Source organism: Nyctereutes procyonoides, unplaced genomic scaffold (assembly GCF_905146905.1).
Source record: "Nyctereutes procyonoides isolate TBG_1078 unplaced genomic scaffold, NYPRO_anot_genome, whole genome shotgun sequence".
Classification (NCBI taxonomy): Eukaryota; Metazoa; Chordata; class Mammalia; order Carnivora; family Canidae; genus Nyctereutes; species Nyctereutes procyonoides.
In genome coordinates, this window is record NW_026575043.1 from 45,747,754 (window position 1) to 45,767,187 (window position 19,434).

The window sequence follows — 19,434 nt, forward strand, 5'->3', positions numbered from 1 at the left end:
TACAGAAAGATAGGGCCTAAATAGCAACGGCCTATACCATGTTCATAGGTTGAAAGACTCAACATTTAAAAGATGTATATTCAGGGACACCTGGGTGCCTCAGTGGTTGAGCACCTCCCTTCAGCCCAGGGCATGATCGTGGAGTCCCAGGATCGAGTCCCATATCAGGCTCCCTGCATGGAGCCTGCTTCTCCCTCTGCCTGTGCCTCTGCCTCTCTGTGTGTCTCTCATGAATAAATAAATAAAATCCTAAATAAATAAATAAATAAATAAATAAATAAATAAATAAATAAATAAATAAATGAATGATGTTTATTCTTCCCCAAATCAATCAATGCAATTCCAATAAAAAATTCAACGGGTTTTTAAATAAAATCTGAAAAGCTGATTCTAAATTTAATAGAAATATTAAAAGCTAAACAAAGACAAGACATTCTTGAAGAGAAACAACGTGGATGGGATTCATGTTACATAAGAGCAAAACTTATGAAACTATCATTATTGGGACAGTGTAATATAAGCCACTGGGGCAGAACAGAAAGCCCAGAAATAGACCCACACCCAAATAGACAGCTAATCTATGACAGATGTGGGCCAGCACATCAATGAGGAAAGGATGGAATTATCAGAATCCGTGCTGGAACAACTGGTTTTCATATGAAAAAATGAAACTGGACCCCACCTCAGGCCATACACAAAAATCAATTCCATATGAAGATCTAAACGTGAAATATACCCCTATAAACTTTCAGAAGAAAACAGAGCTAAGAATATTCACGAGTTTGGAACATGGAGAGATTTCTTAAGCATAATAAAAGCACAAACCCTAAGAGGAAGAATGACAAATCCAATTAGAGTAAGATTGAGAACTGGTCATCAAAAGATTCCATTAAAGAGACTGAAATGACAAACCACACACTTGGGGGAAGCTTTTGCAATACATACTACCAAAAAGTAAGCATTACAGATCCAGGATTCCTACAAATTAATTAGGAAAAAATACAAATGAAAGAAAAATGAGTCAAAGACTTCAAGAGGCATCTCCCAGAAACAGAAATCTCAACGGCCAACAGATGTGCAAAAATGCTCCACTTCGTTAGTAGTCAGAGAAATGCAGATTAAAACAGCAACTTCAGATCCATGAGAGTGGCTATAATTTACATCAATATCCAAGGCTGCTGAGAACAAGCAGAACCCTCAGGTCAGTGAGAACTCCAGGGCAGGAGTGTCAACCGATAACTTGGAGAAACAGTTCAGCATAAGCCTCTGATCCGGCAATTCCATTCCTAAGGATACAGTCTGGAGAAACCCTTTTTGTACGTACACCAAGAGACACTTGCAGGAACAGCCAGAAACCTGTGTCTCTGCCTCTCTGTGTGTCTCCAAGCAACAAACCAGAAAGTGACCCAGCTAGGAACGTGCATAAGTACACTGTGGCACACACCTACCACCTCACTGCTGTCAAAGCAGACTGTGCTTATCAACATGAATACAACCCAAAAACAAGTTCAGTGAAATACACAGCACGATTCCGTTATACCAAAGCTCAAAGACAGGCAAAATTAAACAATATATTAATCAAGGATACGTTTATAGATTGTAAAACTATAAAGAAAAGCAAGGGAATGAGTATCACAAAAGTCAGGAAAGTGATTACCTCTCGGGAGAGGGAAGAGGAGGCAATCGGAGAGGGGCACATAGGAGACTTCTAAGGTACTGGCAATGTTCTATTTCTTAACCTGGGTGGTGGGTACATGGACGTTCACTTTATTATTAGTATGTAAACTGTACGTACACATTTATACACTCTACAGATTTGACAACAAAACAAATTTTAAGGATACGGTTTTACTTGCAACTATTGATTAGGGAAAAATTTGCAGGGAGAAGTTTACCATAAAGGAGGCCAACACTTACCAGTGCTTCTTCAAATGGTTTGTATCTCTCCAACTGCTGTAGTGCTTTGTTGTAGTTCTGAATTACCGACTCTGGGATTGGGTCTTCTGACCATTCTTCATACTCTGCAAATGTGGCCTCCATATCTATTGAAAGATGGATTCAGCCCCGTAGGTCTTGCCATTGGGCTTTATCAACCCAGAGATGTAACCATGAGACTCGAATGTTGCAGCCCCTCCCAAATCAGTGGCCACAGCAACTCTTATGATCAAATCTTCTACTGGGCCCAGACTTGACCTTATATTCTGTCTCAAAGCAATTCCCCAGGAAGCCCTACCAACTAATTAATCAGTTAATTAAATAATAGCAACACTTACCTAGTGCTTCCTATGTTCTAACACTGTCTATCCACTAACTCATTCTATTTTCCCAACTCTATGGAGTAGGTTCTATTGTGATCCCCATGTTGCACTTGAAGAAACACCAAGTAGAAGGTTACATCAATTGTCTGCAGTTCACAGTAGAGCAAGGCCTTCAACCAGGCAGTCTGGCTTAAGTTCATGCTCTACTCACTGTACTATTCCGTGGCACACTGGTATATGAGATGAAACCTACAGGCTGCTCAGTTCTAGCCTTTTCTGAGTGTCACCCAAGGATTCAACTGGAAAGTCACTAATTTGTCACTATAATTTGTTAAATCGAATCCAAATAAATGGGGATCCCTGGGTGGCTCAGTGGTTTAGCGCCTGCTTTCAGCCCAGGAAAGTCACTAATTTGTCACTATAATTTGTTAAATCGAATCCAAATAAATGGGGATCCCTGGGTGGCTCAGTGGTTTAGCGCCTGCTTTCAGCCCAGGACATGATCCTGGAATCCCAGGATCAAGTCCCACATCAGGCTCCCTGCATGGAACCTGCTTCTCCCTCTGCCTGTGTCTCTGCCTCTCTCTCTCTCTGGATCTCTCACGAATAAATAAATATAATCTTAAAAAAAAAATCCAAATAAACCACAAAGTAAAAAGAGAAATTACATCTGGGTTCAAGTAGTTGTCCAGAGGTGCCAAGGGTGTTACAATGTGTAAGTATGCCTAGGGAACAAACAAGATGACAGCACCAAATTCTTCCCATAACCAGAAAAATCCCCCAGGCACTGCTCATGCCCAAGTTCCAGAGCTTCAAAGGCTTGGCTTACCAAAATACATTCACCCAAACAGGAAAATCCTTCCCAAACCCCCAAGAAATTCAGATGTAAACACTTCCAATCAACAGAGCTCCTGAACCAAATCACCCCCACAGAAGAATGATACAAGCCCATTGAAAATCTCTTCTTATTGCTAAGAAGGAAATGCTCACAATGGAACTCTTACTCAATAAAGTTTCCCCAGAAAATACAGGGGGTCAGTTTCCCTATTCCTTATAGTGACTCTACCTCTCCAACAGTGTCTTAATGGAGGAAATGAGAGTCAGGAAGTCTGGCTTCTAGTTCTGTTGGCTGACCCTCAATCCTCTTCAGCATTAACAATTCAAGGTTATGTTTTTACCAAGGGCCTCATACACGGTGACACTGTCCAGTGAGAGTAAGAACACCAGCAACATCTGCCTCACAAGATGCTGGGAAAACCTAGTAGTAATAGGACATACCCCAAAGCATTTTAAAAACCATGGAGGAAAAAATAATAATAATAAAATAAAATAAAAACCATGGAGGGCCAGACGTTGACAGGTCAGTTTCTCTTACCATAGAGTGGGATCGCCAGCTGTCGCCGGAAGAGATTGTGGACTTTCTCCAGCTGTGAATCAAAGGTTTGTTCCCGGTCAAAAGGGGAAAGGAAGCCAGCTATGGGCTAAAGAAGCAAATTTATAGTAAATGACAAACTTTGTGGTCCTCCCTACTTCAAAAAATATTTCAACAAATTTTTTAGTTCAAACTAAAAAAAAAAAAAAAAGTGACACCTGCTGTATGAGGTATTGTGTCAAATGCTGCAAGAGGCATAAAAACGGTTGTCTCGGCTACCCCATTTATGATGGGGTGAAAAGCAAAAATACAAAAAATGTATATATTGACTACATATGCACATATGTATATGAGTATAATGAAGCAGAATGTAAACATCACAAGGCAAGTATCACAAGTAGCAAAGTACTGGAGCTTGCTTTCAGCTGGTTTTTAAAGCTGAGTTTTGTTATGAAGGGAGGAAATCTGGAAAAACTCCTGGAGGAACTGGCATTTGGGATACATCTGCAAGCTCTCCTGATGTAGTTCAAGGAGAAAATGGACTCCCAAAGGATCAGTGTAAGTACAGTAGAGAGCAAAGGTACGACTGTCGAGGAGGGTGTGGGAGCAAGGCAGGGTCATGTCTGATTCTAGAGGGCCACACATGTCAGCCAAAGGAGTTAGCCCTGATGCCTCAGGCAGGATAAGCCGAAGGGATCACTGCAGACTTTTCAATAGGAATATAATCAATAAGGGACTGGGCTACTTTAATAATGGTCTAACTACTAGGGGGCTCCACAAGGTACCAAGGGTAATTGCATGCATGCACACCAACATAGGGGAAGGGGACACGGAGAGCTGTAAAATCCTTAAATCAGAGTTTAAAAAACCCAATTATGATGGGATCAAATCTCCTGCAGTTACTATTATATATGATTGATAAGTAGACAGATATATATATTTTGGAGTGACATGGTTATTCTCGTATATTCATCTGAACCAGTAACTGAAACAGTATTTTTAAATATCAGAAAAATTATAGAGTCCTCTGCTTTTTAGTCAAAGAAATCATCCTTGCTGTTCCATAAAGACTACCAATTTTACTTTTCTGCCCACCCACACCAAGGGACTGGCAAAGACCATTTGGTTATCTGTGTTCTTCCAAGGCTATGTACAAAGATAGCCCCCACTATTCAAAAGCAAACAGTGGTTAGAGACAGGGGCACTCACCCGAGCAGCTTCCACAATCGCACTTTCAAACTCCCGGTAAGCCTCCCAGATGGCAAGTCCTTTGGTCATATGTAAGCCAACTGATGAGAGCGCCCTTTCAAACACAGAGCGGACTTTCTCAAGGCCACCCTTCTGACCAATTCCACCGACTGAGTATTGGCCATATTCTAGCCAAATGTTAGGACCTAAGGAGGAGAAGTGCTCTATTAATTCAGGATATGAAATAAATATCCAAATATCAAAACTTTTGTTCTGATGCATCAAAAATGATAATGTCCACCAAAAGAGTACTCATTCAGGCAGAAAGGCAAGAGTATATCAACAAGCATCCCAATTTATGTTTATTACTAATAGTGCAGCTAGAAAAGAAAGTAGATCTTAAACAGTGTTCCTACTAGGTTACAATAATTGAGATTTTACTGCATAAACAGAACATGCCAGCAGGTAGTATGTAATACACTCATGATTATAAAGCCTATTTGTTAAAATGGAAGGAATTCAATGAAAATTCAATGAAAAAACTTGATGAAAACAGTTACAAATATGAGACAATTTTCAGAAAAATTTCAAAGCCTAGAATTCTTTAACTTTTGAAATTTTTTAACTCTCTGGTCAAAGTCAAAGAACAAATTAAAACCACCAATCCTGTAACCAGAAGTCTATATGTCAGGTCTCTTATTTGTAATGTTTAAACAGCAACAACAGAAAAGACCCAATTGCCTTGTTTTTTGTCACTTTCTTCTTAAACTTAATATACTCATCCTTGCGGCTTTAAGAGCAGACTAATGAATTAAACTCTTTAGGAATGCAGTGGTTCCCACTGTACACTTTTTGTGTATTAAGTCACTTTTCAGAGATCTGAAAATAATTTCATAGGCCTATCCACTAACCTTGTACAATAAAAATACATAAAGGATAAAGAAGCCAATTTGAGAATCACTGTATGTTTCCCCAAGGCTTGCTTTTTCATTGAAACAGGTTTATTTCAGAGAACTTAGACAGCGTTTGTTAGCTATTTCGTTTTAGCTCACCAGTACAGAGTTGCCATATGGGCTGCAAACAAAAAAGAAAGTGAGGGGCACCTGCTGGTTCAATTAGTAGAGCATGCAACTTGATCTCAGGGTTGTGAGTTCGAGCCCCATGTTGGGTGTGAAGATTACTTAAAAATCTTAAAAAGAAAAAAAAAAAAAAGGAAAAGAACTAGATATATAACTCTTGGAGCTGAAGCCCTTCAGAGATCATGGACAGGAGCGCTCCTGGGGACCACACTTGGCAGGCAGTGAAGGAAGAAGGGCCGGATAGAGGGACGGGGGCCGTGGTGACAGTCTCAGCCAACCCAACAGGGCCTCTGGAGATGATAAGTAACATTTACATATCATCTATGAAACAGCACCTCCTGGGAAAGAAGGCAATTTTCAATGGGTTACCTCACGGCTCCTCCCAATATTTAATCTAGAAAGGGGTAAATATTATGAACGGTATTTTAAATTCAGAAAACCCAAGGATGCAGAGTCCACAATGACTATAAGGCAAATAAAGAACACAACACTAGACCACAGGTTCCAAAGCAGGCATGAAGCTTCTGCATGAGGCTGCCTCCAGAGTCTAAGGAACCCAGTTTTCAAGACTGTTGAAGAGCCAAAAGACCACAGGCATATAATTATTAATGGTACAATGAATACCTCCTGCATAGTTTGAAATCACTGATGAAGTCACTGAGTACCTGCTCAGGAAAAACGGTCTATATTGAGCATCTTCAATGTGCTAAACATAATTAAAACCTAAGAAACAGGCCAAAGTGGCTTCCGAACATTCACAAAACAAGTGACACAATTTCCATGATCCATGGCTCCTGAAATTAACACAAGAACCCCAAGGGCCCCAAATCAAAACTGCTTCAAGATGGGGCGTCTGGGTGGCTCAGCAGTTGAGCGTCTGCCTTTGGCCCAGGGTGTGATCCTGGGGTCCCGGGATAGAGTCCCGCATCGGGCTCCCTGCATGGAGCCTGCTTCTCCCCTCTGCCTATGTTCTCTATCTCTCTCTTTCATTAATAAATAAAATCTTTAAAAAACAAGAAACAAAAAAAGAGAAAGATCTAATCTAAATGGTACAGTCATCAGACTTCCTGACCACCGGCAGCCCTGAATCCGTTGGGGGAAAGGCAGGCATCCTGACATCAACACTGGAAGTGAAGTCCGAAGGCAGGGTGACCGCAAACCATCAAGGACCAAAAGGACCGAAAAGCATTACAGTCTGTGGAGGAACAAAAGATCCTTAGAGAAAAAGAACTGGTGCTGTTAATGACTCTGAGACCTTCACAAAGGGGTGATAGGATCCTCCAAACACATGGGAACATCACCTTCAGAACGGTCAAGAGGTTCTAAGCAGTCACAGGGGCAGATCAGAGGAGAGACGCAGTATAGCTAACAGCACATATGGTGTAATTTCACATTCATAAAACACCTGTAATTTTCAGTATCCGGATTATATAAACTCAAAAAATTGATCAATTCTTTTGGGTAGTAAATTTGAAAAATTCTCTTCCTCGGGGCAGTCTATCTTCCAAGTTCCAGGGATTGGGGCAGTCTATCTTCCAAGTTCCAGGGATTCTCACAAGGGGAAATTCCCCCAGTGGGGAGTGGGGAGAACCAGATATGGAAGAAGGATGTTTAATTTAAAAGGAGGAAACTTTGGGGGGGGGGGGCGCCTGGGTGGCTCAGTTGGTTGGGCATCTGACTCTTGATTTCAGCTCAGGTCATGATCTCAGGATTGGGCTCCGTGCTCAGCATGGAGTTTACTTGTCCCTCTCCCTCTGCTCTTCCCCTCCCAACTCCCCCAGCTTGCATGCACACCCTCTCAAATAAATAAAATCTTTAAAAAATAAATAAAACGAGTGCTTTTTAAAAAATATTCTTAAAAAACATTTTGCCCACAGCATTCTCTGATGTGTCCTAAATGTACATACAGAGAATAAAGAACCGAGGACGCCTGGGTGGCTCAGCAGTTGAGCATCTGCCTTTGGCCCAGGGTGTGATCCCAGGATGCAGGATCGAGTCCCACATCAGGATCCTTGCAGGCAGCTTGCTTCTCCCTCAATGTCTCTGCCTCTCTCTCCTCTGTCACTCACAAATAAATAAAATTTTAAGATTTAAAAGAGAGAGAGAGAGAGAATAGAGAATCATACTACCAACAGGGGAGGGTAAAGAAACTTAAAGGGAGAGGGGTCTACCCTCCACCTGTGCTGGCAAAACATCAACTCAAGCAGACAACACAGACATCTGTGGGGATAGAGGGTTATGTATCTCAACTACAGTGGTGGTTACTAGAATCTCCATGTATGATAAAATCTCAGAGGTAGATACACACATTATACACTAAGATTAATTCCCTGGTTTTGATCTTGTGCAATAGTTACAAGATCTTGGGAAAAGCAGGATGAAGTAAGTATAGAACCTTTCTGCACTATTTTCCCGTAAATCTGTAATTATTTTAAAATAAAAAGGTTTTAATAACTTTTTGATATCAAAAAAAAAAAAGTTTTCTGTCCAAAACTTCTAAAAACCCATTCAACATGTAAAAGGCAACCTTTAGTCATCTGGAAATACTATGTAAGTTCTCCCTGCCAGAAAGATCAGAAAGATACTAGGAGTGAATTTATTCACTCCTTTACTACAAAGGTTTCTTCTATGTATTTTAAAACCAAATATTCTCAAATGAAAACCATGGAAAAAAAAAAAAAAACCACAGAAAAATAAGTAAACTCAAATCTTTTTAACTGCCAGACTAACCCCTCCTTTCTGAATTGGGGGTACACCTCACGGTACAACCCAGGGCAGCAGAGATGGATGCATTCACAGACACCTAGAAAAAGTGAATGGGGAACTTACAAATGTAATCTTTCACAGCTTTCTCAAAGAGTTCGTACACGTGCTCTCTGTCCAGGCCGTCCAGAGCCATGCTGATCTCATCATGCAGCCACTCCAGCCAGAGCTCTGCAAGACAACAGCACCTCCTGCATCACCATCTCCTTCCCCGAAGGGCAGGATGAAAAGCAGGGGCTTTACTCTGAGTCAGGAGTACACAAGCATTTTACCCACCATATACAACTTGCTACGGTTCACAGAAATTCAATTCTTAAAACCTGTACCAAGCACATAGAAGGTTTATGCTTCCAGAGAAGATCAAACAACTAAAATCATAATACCCTACACCTGGTGGGCATTTTATTATTTTTGTGAAATACTTACACATATATATTTCTCATTCAATCTTTGTTAAATTCCTGTAGATGATAGTCATAATAATGAATACTAATGGCATTTATCAAAGCATTTAAGATATTCTAGGGTATTTGATACATGTTGTACATAGGATATCTCATCCAATCCATGTACTATAAAGCAGAAGATACTGTTAGCCCATTTTACTGCTGGGAAAACTGAGTCTTACAATGTTTACATAATTTGCTTAAGGTCATACAGCTAGTAAAATAATAAAACCAGGAATGAATCTGGGCAATCTGATTTCATGCTCAGCAGTTATGTTTTTGGGCAGAGAGAGGGGGACAGAGCTGGATCTGGGACCAGCATTCTCCAAAGCCTCCCCTAAAAGATCAATTATAATAAACATTCCTGAACACCGATCTACAAGATGCATGGTGTAATTATGTTTCAAATAAGCAAGTAAGTATAAATAACCTAAATGCCCAAATACTGTGTAACAAACAAGGTATAAAACATTTGCATTAAAAATTGTTTATAAAACCTTAACTAGAGGTGCCTGTGTGACTTAGCTAACCATCTGCCTTCATCTCTGGTCATGATCCCAGGGTCCTGGGATCAAGCCTCATGTCAGGCTCCCTGCTCAGTGGGAAGCCTGCCTCTCCTTCTCCCTCTGCCTGCTGCTCCCCCTGCTTGTTCTCTCTCTCTCTCTCTCTCTCTCTCTCTCTCTCTCTCTCTCTCCCTGAAGATCTTAAAAAAAAAAGGAAAACAACAGTTTAATTATACTACAATTATGTGGTGCTGAGAGAATGGATTTAATACATAAACACTGGAATGGAAAATAGACACGGGAAAAGTTTAATCACATAAAAAGTTTTCATCATGACATAGGATTAAAAACAACAACAACAACAGAATCCAAAATATGAATCAATATTATATGATCAGGGATCCCTGGGTGGTGCAGCGGTTTGGCGCCTGCCTTTGGCCCAGGGCGCGATCCTGGAGACCTGGGATCGAATCCCACGTCGGGCTCCCGGTGCATGGAGCCTGCTTCTCCCTCTGCCTATGTCTCTGCCTCTCTCTCTCTCTCTCTGTGTGTGACTGTCATAAATAAATAAAAATTAAAAAAAAAAAAGATTATATGATCACAACTAAGTTTTGCAAAAAAAAAACTAGAGGATGAAAAACTAGAAATCATGGACACTGAATGATGGGTTTTCTTCTTTGCCCTCTATTTATATGTTCCAGATTTCTGTAAGTAACACGTCCCAGTTTCAGCTCTGAAAACAGAATGTATACTCTTCAGTTCTCTGTTTATTAAAGCAGCCTCGCTGCTGATATGTTACCTTCAGTCAAAGGAAAGATCTCACTCATCTTCTGGCGAGCCATCCTCACTTTGGTAAGCTCCCCTTCCAGGCGGAGCAGCCGGATCAAATCCACATGGCAGTTGTAGTCGTAGACGTTAATAGATAGCTAAAAGGAAAAGAACACCAGGTAAAATTTAAAATGCCACCATCAAAATAACCTAGCACTTTTAACCACTGGTAACAATGCACATATCTGCAACAAACAAAATAAATGTGCTATCTGGGAGAGCCACTGAGACAGTGATACAACATTTACCTCCAGGAAGAGAAAGAAAATCTCTTTTTCTCTAATAAATGCATATCTCTTCCAATCTGTTCTAGCTGGAGGAGAACGTAGTTGGGTTTCTCTGAAATACAGGAAACATCCCGATGACAAACACACACACAGTGTGACCTTAGGCAGGTTATTAACTTTGCCAAGCCTCTATTTCCTCATCTGTAAAATGGGAATACCACTAGGGTCTAGTCCATAAGGTTCTTGTGAGGGTTTTAAAAGGTGATTAATAACACGCTTTAGCACGTGCCAGCTCTATAAGAGCTTTCTTCTTTTACTAAACAAACACACACAAAAGTGAAAATCCCTACTGGGAGAAACAAGAATGGCAGTACCTGTTGAAGCTGAGTGATAGGTATACAGATTTATAGATTTGAAACTTTTTTTTTAATTTTTATTTATTTATGATAGTCACACACAGAGAGAGAGAAGCAGAGACACAGGCAGAGGGAGAAGCAGGCTCCATGCACCTGGAGCCCGACGTGGGATTTGATCCCGGGTCTCCAGGATCACGCCCTGAGCCAAAGGGAGGCGCCAAACCGCTGCGCCACCCAGGGATCCCCCGATTTGAAACTTTTCAAACTAAAAGTTAAAACAAGTTAAAATAACTGCTAAAAAAAAGCTATCAGACGTCTGAAACAATAGAAAACAAAGAATCGGGGATCCCTGGGTGGCGCAGCGGTTTGGCGCCTGCCTTTGGCTCAGGGCGTGATCCTGGAGACCCGGGATCAAATCCCACGTCGGGCTCCCGGTGCATGGAGCCTGCTTCTCCCTCTGCCTGTGTCTCTGCTTCTCTCTCTCTGTGTGTGACTATCATAAATAAATTAAAAAAAAAAAAAGAAAAAGAAAAAGAAAACAAAGAATCTGTCACTAGCAGACTTTCTCTTAAAGACAGAGAAAGGAAGAAAAAAGAATGATAAAAGACATCATGTAGCATCAGGAAGGAAGAACTGAAAGAGCACCAAATACAGACAAGTATCCTGGAATGGTCCTTCTCATGAGTTTTCTAAGTTTTATGTGGTAACTGACACAAAAGTTTTAAGACCATCTGATACTCAAAACAATAATATTTACAAATGGGGATGGTAAAGGGACTTAAACGGAACTAAGTTTCCACACTTCACTCAGTGGTAGAACACAGATACCATGTAAGTCAAATACACCATTAATACCCAAGGCAACCACTAAGAAACTAAACAAAGCGCTACACCAAAACTCATTATAAATAAATCAAGATGAAATCCTAAAAAATGTTCAAGTAACTCGTAGGAAGGCAAAGAAAGAGAAACAGAACATTTAGAAACAGAGGAAATAGAAAATAATAAAATGTTAGGCTTTAGACCTAACATAGCAGGATTTATCTTAAATGTTTCTGGTCTCAATAAACTAAGAGGGCACCTGGGTAGCTCAATGAGTTAAGCATCCAACTCTTGATTTCGTCTCAGGTCAAGATCTCAGGGTCATTGGATCAGGCCCCACATGGGGTTCTGTGCTTACCAGGTAGTCTGCTTCTCTCATTCTCCCTCTCCCTCTGCCTCTCCCCCTTGCACGTGTGCATTTTCTAAAATAAATAAATCTATACTAACTAAAAGAGAACGACAGAGTGGATAAAAACCATATGCTGGTTGCAAGAAACTCACTTCAAATTCAAGGACACAGGCAAGATTAAAAAAAAAAAGGGGGTATACTATGTAAACATTAGTCCAAAAAAAAAAAAGCCAAAGTGACTATATTAATATCACATAAAGCAGACTTTGGAGAGAATAAAATTACCAAGGATAAAAAGAGACATTAAAAAATGATGGAAGAACCAAACCACCAGGAAGACAAAGCAATTCTAAACATGTATGCAACAAACAACAGACCCTCAAAATAGATTAAGCAAGACTGTTCAACCTAAAAGAAGAGACACATCCACGCTTATGATGGGGACTTCAATATCCTCCACTTCAGCAACTAAAAGAACTACTAAATGGATAATACAGCAAGGATACATTATCAATCAACAGGATCTAATTCACATATAAAGAACACTCCATCCAACAGTAACAAAACACACTTTTTCTCAGGGGCCCATGGAAGATTTACTGAGACCAAATTATGGGCCCTAAGACCAATCTCGACACATTTTTTAAAAGTGAAATCATAGAGTATGTTTTCTGATCACAACAGCATTAAATTAGAAATCAGTTAACGGTAGGGAGATCTTTAAACATTTGGAAATTAAGTGACGCACTTCTAAATAATCCATGGGTCAAAGAGAAAGTCACAAGGAAAACTTAAAAATCTGCAGAACTGAATGACAATGAAAATACAGCAAGTCAAAATAAGGATATAATTAACGCAGTATGGAGAGGAAAACTTACAGAACGAAAGAATTCAATGTATAAAAAGAATCATAGAGCATGAGTACGTGGAATTTGTTTCAGGTATATAAGGCTCATTCAGAGTTCAGTCTTTGAAAATCAACCACTGTAACCCACTAGATCAACAATCTAAACCAAAACTCATGGTATCAACTGATACAGAAAATGCATTTGACAAAATCCAACAACCGTTCATGATAAAAACTCTAGACCGTTGAGACCTTATTAAAATTTAATTTTGCTCTATAAAAGACTCTAGTAAGAGGATGCAAAGACAAGCTAAGGACTTAAAAAAAAAAATATATATATATATACACACACAAAGCCACATATTCAGCAAAGGACTAGTATTTAAAAGATACAACTCCAAACTCAACAATAAAAAAAAGTCCATTTAGAAAAACGGGTAGGGGGATCCCTGGGTGGCGCAGCGGTTTGGCGCCTGCCTTTGGCCCAGGGCGCGATTCTGGAGACCCCGGATCGAATCCCACGTCGGGCTCCCGGTGCATGGAGCCTGCTTCTCCCTCTGCCTATGTCTCTGCCTCTCTCTCTCTCTCTCTCTCTCTCTCTCTCTCTCTGTGACTATCATAAAATAAAATAAAATAAAATAAAATAAAATAAAATAAAATAAAAAAAGAAAAATGGGTAGGGAAGCCCTGGTGACGCAGAGGTTTAGTGCCGCCTGCAGCCCAGGGTGTGATCCTGGAGACTTGGGATCGAGTCCCACATCAGGCTCCCTGCATGGAGCCTGCTTCTCCCTCTACCTGTGTCTCTGCCTCTCTCTCTCTCATGAATAAATAAAATCTTAAAAAAAGAAAGAAAAATGGTTTAGTGAGACATGAACCAACAAGTATATGCAAAGAGGACATGGCAAATAAATACACATAATCATAATCAACATCATTAGCTATCAGGGAAATGCAAATTAAAGCCATAATAAGCAGGGTGCCTGGGTAACTCAGTTGGTTAAGCATCTGCCTTCGGCTCAGGTCATGATCCCAAGGTTCTAGGATGGAGCCCCACACAGGGCTCCCTGTTCAGCAAGGAAACTGCTTCTCCCTCTCCCTCTGCCTCTGCCTGCTGCTCCCCTGCTTGTGTGAGCAAGTGCCCACTCTCCGTCTCAAATAAATAAATAAATAAAATCTTTAAAACACACACAATTAGATATTACACACCTAACAGAATGACTAAAATAAAAAATAGTGACAACATCACACTGGAGAGGATGCAGGAAAAAAACCTATAAAAAAAAAACAACTAGCTCACTCACACATTGCTGATGGGGAAGTAAAATGTGTATGGCAGCTCCAGAAAACAGTTGGGCCGTTTCTTATAAAATTCAATGCACAATTACCACATCACCCAGCAAGTGCACCCTTGGGTCCTTTTCCAGAGAAATAAAACCCCTGTTCACACAAAACCTGTATGTGAATATTCGTAACAGCTTTATTCCTAGTAGCCAAAACCAGAAACAACCCAGATGTCCTTCAGCAGTGAATCATTAAAGTAACCATGGGACACCCACATTGTGGAACACTACTCAGCCAGAAAGAAGAAATGAACAATATACACCCAACTCAGATGAGTCTTTAGGGAATTTTGCTGAATTGAAGAAGCTAATCCAAAAGATTACACACTACATGACTTCATTTATAGAATATCCTTGAAATGACAAAATTATAGAAATGGAGAACAAGTTAGTGGTTGCCAAAGGTCAGGAACTGTAGCTATAAAAAGACAATAGGAAGGACCCTGGTGATGACAAAACTGATCTGTGTATTGACTGTACCAATGTCAACAGCTGAGTTGTCGTATTATATTGTAGTTTTACAAAAGGTTATCATTGGGAGAAACTAGCAAAGGGTACACAGGCTCTCTGTAGTATTTCTTACAATTGCAGGGAAATCTACAACTATCTCAAAATGATAAGTCTAAAATTTTCAAAAAACTTCCATGTGAGTTGGGGTATGAGGTTACTTGAAGTCTGTACACAAACACTAGCCTCTACTCTTCCAACATCTGCCACAACATTTCAGCAGTATCTCCCTCTCCTTCATTCAACTGACACCCTGACAAGGTACTTAATAATCTAGACAATAGCTATTGCAATAAAATACACAGAGGATTTGTCTCACCAGGTAGCAAGCCTTAGTAAGAATGAGTTAGATCTTGGAACTGACACAGGATTGACAAAATGAAAAGAGAACTCCCAGAAACAGACCCACACAGACAAAAAAACACATGACAGAGCGGCACTGGTTGCGTCTATTAAAATGAATTCACAACCCATGACCGTGACCCCCATTTGAACACTGATTCAAAAACACTGACTGGAGAAATTCTTATAAATGTTCAATAATAGAACATTTCAACAGTAACAACATTCCTTGTAGCTTGTTGGTAATGAGACCAAAAAAAAACAAACAAACAACAAAAACGGAGCAATGTCAGAAGAACTAATAAACTGTGGGACACCCACCCAATGGTGTACTAAATGTAAGTCGTCAAAATGAACAAACTGCAGCTATAAGCAACATGGATAAATCCTAGGAACACACCGTTGAGTGGAAAGTAGTCCCCAAAGATTACACATATCGCATGATACACTTTTCAAAAGCTCAAAAGTGAACAAAAGTGGGCAATGTATTACTTAGGGACAACATACATAGGTGATAAAACTATCCATGTTTTAAAGAAGGAAGCACACCAGATTCAAGAAAATAGTTACCTAGGTTTTAGGAGGGGAGGAAGGGCCATAGACTAGGGAAAAAGCCCGCAGTACGTGCAACAGCACTGATGAAGTTCTAACTCTTAGACCAAGCGGTGGGGTAAGCAGTGTTCGTTTGATTGTCACATTTCACAATTTACAGATATGAACTGCTTTGTATGCAAATTACATGCAAAAAAGACAATAAAGACTCAATAACAGAGAAGAGTCTGACCTATAATTTTTTTTAAAAAATCTTAAGACTTTTAGCAATGTTCTCCTGCTCATGACATATAAAATAAGCTGAGCCCATCCCAAGATTACATGATGGGTTGAAGAAGGACTGGACTAGGGCAGGCACCAGCAGTGTAATCTCCCCGAGTTCTCAGTTTCTGTATTTGTACCAGGAAGGAGCCGGAATAAACCCCCACTTCTCAAGTGGGCTGCCATGACACACGTTTCAAAACCAACTGTCAAGTGTGCACTCAAGTAACATAAAGTGAAGTTTGCCCAAAATGTACTTTCCTTGTTAAAGAAGAGGCAAAGGCTCTCCCTGTCACCCACTGCTCTCAACTTACTTGGATCTGAATGGGTTTTGGAGCATGAAGCAGGGTGAACAGTCCTTGCTAGTTAACGGGATTAATGTCTACACAAGTGCCCCTTACATGAATACCACACATAGGTCAGGAAAAAAGGTATAAAAGTCAATGAAGTAGAGAAACTGCCACCAGGATGGCTTTGGGTCTAAGTTTCTGATTTTTAGGCCCAAATAATAAAGACACTATATACGAAGAGGTGTTCTGAAAGTATCTTATCAAATGCATACGAAGATGCATTTGAAAGACATTTCCACAGAGTTCGCTTAGCACCAACAAATAAGCACACATACTAGTCTATTCTGGTCCCAGAACATCATTAAAAAAGGATTATTTAAAGAAAGAATGGGTGGCTTAGTGGTTGAGCATCTATCTGCCTTTGGCTCAAGCCTTGATCCCAGGGTCCTGGGATTGCTTCCCGCATCAGGCTCCCTGCAGGGAGACTGCTTCTTCCTCTGCCTATGTCTCTCCCTCTCTCTCTCTCATGAATGAATAAGTAAAATCTTTAAAGAAAGAATGGCTTGGCCAATGCATAAAATGATGTGTTGATTTCCTGACCCCCTCACAGCACAACCTGGGCCTGGAATATTGGTAGAGAAATAACCAAAGGCCTGGTCCAAAAGATACAACAACCACTGCCATCATGGGAAGGGCAGGGAAAGAACAGAGCAGGTCTTGGCACAGCACCTACTATGTCAAATTTGCCAGGAGCTTCCTAAGTGGCGGTTCACTGAAGCTCCCCAACAGTCCAGTGAGGGAGACACTGTTCCAACCCTTGTCTTAACCATCTAGGACATCACAGACTCAGAGAGCTGGAATAAGGGACCATGAGGCGCCATTTTTAGTTTCAGGACACAAACACAGCTAACAGGAAACCTTCACTTTTGTTACATGGACAGATACCACAACTAACTTCAAGCTTTCACAAAATACATTCAGGGATGAGGACTGGAATTCAAAAAATATGACAAGGTTGAGTTTTTCGCAAGCCTGTCTAGAAGTTCTTCATCATTACGCTTCCCCATAAGAGCTGTTACAGCAGGAACTATAAGCTCTGGGATCAGGATGAGGTGTGAGGGAGGTTTGGAAAAACTGGAAAAATCAATCTCTAGACCCCATCATGACAAAGAGCTTGATAGAGCCAGAAGCTCTTCAATTCACATCACTTGGCAGATCTCATCCTTTGTGGTCCCCATCTGGGCTCCATTCCACGTTCTGCGGCCTGAGATAGGTCAGGTGACTGCAGGACGCCAGGAGCCCTCTGCTTTGACTCATCCTCCTTTCTCGCTAGCTGGTTATCCTCATCAAGGACTTAATCTTTCTGCTTCCAAGCCTCCGCTTCCGCTCAAACAGCTAATCCTATTTCCCCTGCCTCACAGAAGAGTGAGCTAATGGCTTGTGGAAAAGCCCAAGGCTAAAAGTCAGAGACACAAATTTCCATGAGGACAGGGACATAGCCTGGCACCCTATATTACTGCATTTTCTGAATGAATAAAAGACTGAACAAACACGGGTGTACTTATTTATAAAAAGTAGAAAAGGTAACCACTTGCCTACCCCAACTGGGTTCCTTTGACATTCGAATATAATGACAAATGAAACAAGTGCTGCCAATAGATATCATCATCAGGGACACCTGCGCCTGCCTTTGGCTCAGGGTGTGATCCCGCTGCGCCGTCCCTAAATCGAGTCCTGCATTGGGCTCCTGGTGGGGGAGCCTGCTTCTCCCTCTGCCTAGGTCTCTGCCTCTCTCTGTGTGTGCCTCTCATGAACGGGATCCCTGGGTGGCGCAGCGGTTTAGCGCCTGCCTTTGGCCCAGGGCGCGATCCTGGAGACCCGGGATCGAATCCCACATCGGGCTTCTGGTGCATGGAGCCTGCTTCTCCCTCTGCCTATGTCTCTGCCTCTCTCTCTCTCTCTGTGTGACTATCATAAATAAATATCAAAAAAAAATCTTTAAAAAGAAAATAGATATCATCACTATTTCATACCAAAAGTATCACTGCCAAAAAGGACGTTATATGGAATCTCATACCCAGCAAGGTTAAATGAGAAACATAGGTTAACAACTTCACATCACTAAGTGATTTCATATCAGTGTGGCTTTTGGTCCACAGAAAACCCCGACCAATTCAATTCCCCTTGTGACTGAGCAAATAATTTCATCATCCATCCCGAGCCTGTTTCCTCATTGCTGAGACGAGAATGTGCTTGATTTGTTTGCCCTTCCGATTCTACTCCCCACCCTCTTCCCTGTCCTGTGCCCTCCTGTGTGAACCACATCCGTGGCGCCTCGCCTCTCTTGCCTCCAGCAGGGTTTGCCCAGCAAAAGGCACCAACAGATGTTTGGAGAGGAAGAGAGGTCACGACATTCCTTTCCCCAACCCCAAACCCTGATGGGAAGCTGGGGCTTCCCTGACTAAAGGTCTCACCTGCTCTCAGGTGCCCTCTCCATACAACCTATTCGGAAAACTGGTCAGTTTTCTCCCCTAAACTCTTCAGGTCGAAAGGCGGCCACAAAGTCCTGCTGTCACTAGCCCTGAGGTACTGCACCTCCGCTCCTGATTTGTCTGCCCACGCTCTAATGAACACAACAGCCCCTATACTAACCTTCTCTCAAACTACCCTAATCTTAATGTATCGCCAATTTCCTGCTGGGACCTTGGATTAGACAGGAGTTACAAATCAGACACCATGTCACCGAGGTGCCAGGCACTGGGCTATTCATTCCCGTTAGGACAACCACCTGATGGGAAAATGCTCCCCACTGACGGGGGGAGCGGGCATGCCCAGGGCCGGCAGCCCCAGGTTTGAGGCCCGCCCGGTTCTGCCCTCCCTTACTGGGGTCTCCAGGCAGGGCTTCCCTCCTCTCCGGGCCTTGATTTCCCCAAGGAGACCACAGGGGAAAGCGGAGGCTCAGAGAACTGAAGAACTGTGCCTACACTCACACGAGCACAGAGGAGCTACCACTGGGACCTTAGCCCCCCGAAGCTGAAACCCCTACCGTCCCATTTCCATTATCGTGGTCATCGTCGTGGGCACTGCTACTGAAAAGAAACGAA

General features: G+C 41.5%; 1 protein-coding gene across 2 annotated transcripts in view; it reads right to left on the minus strand.

The window, feature by feature from the left end:
• SART3 (spliceosome associated factor 3, U4/U6 recycling protein) overlaps nt 1-19,434 on the minus strand; it is a 38,316-nt gene that overhangs the window by 17,051 nt on the left and 1,831 nt on the right. The window contains exons 2-6 of one of the 2 annotated variants that reach the window (XM_055322298.1): nt 10,409-10,535; nt 8,727-8,831; nt 4,840-5,024; nt 3,634-3,739; nt 1,918-2,042 (exon numbers count right to left, since the gene is read on the minus strand). In XM_055322298.1, the coding sequence (XP_055178273.1) occupies nt 1,918-2,042; nt 3,634-3,739; nt 4,840-5,024; nt 8,727-8,831; nt 10,409-10,535 (648 nt within the window). The remainder of the gene's footprint in view (nt 1-1,917; nt 2,043-3,633; nt 3,740-4,839; nt 5,025-8,726; nt 8,832-10,408; nt 10,536-19,434) is intronic. The other variant, XM_055322299.1, reaches the window with a different exon arrangement.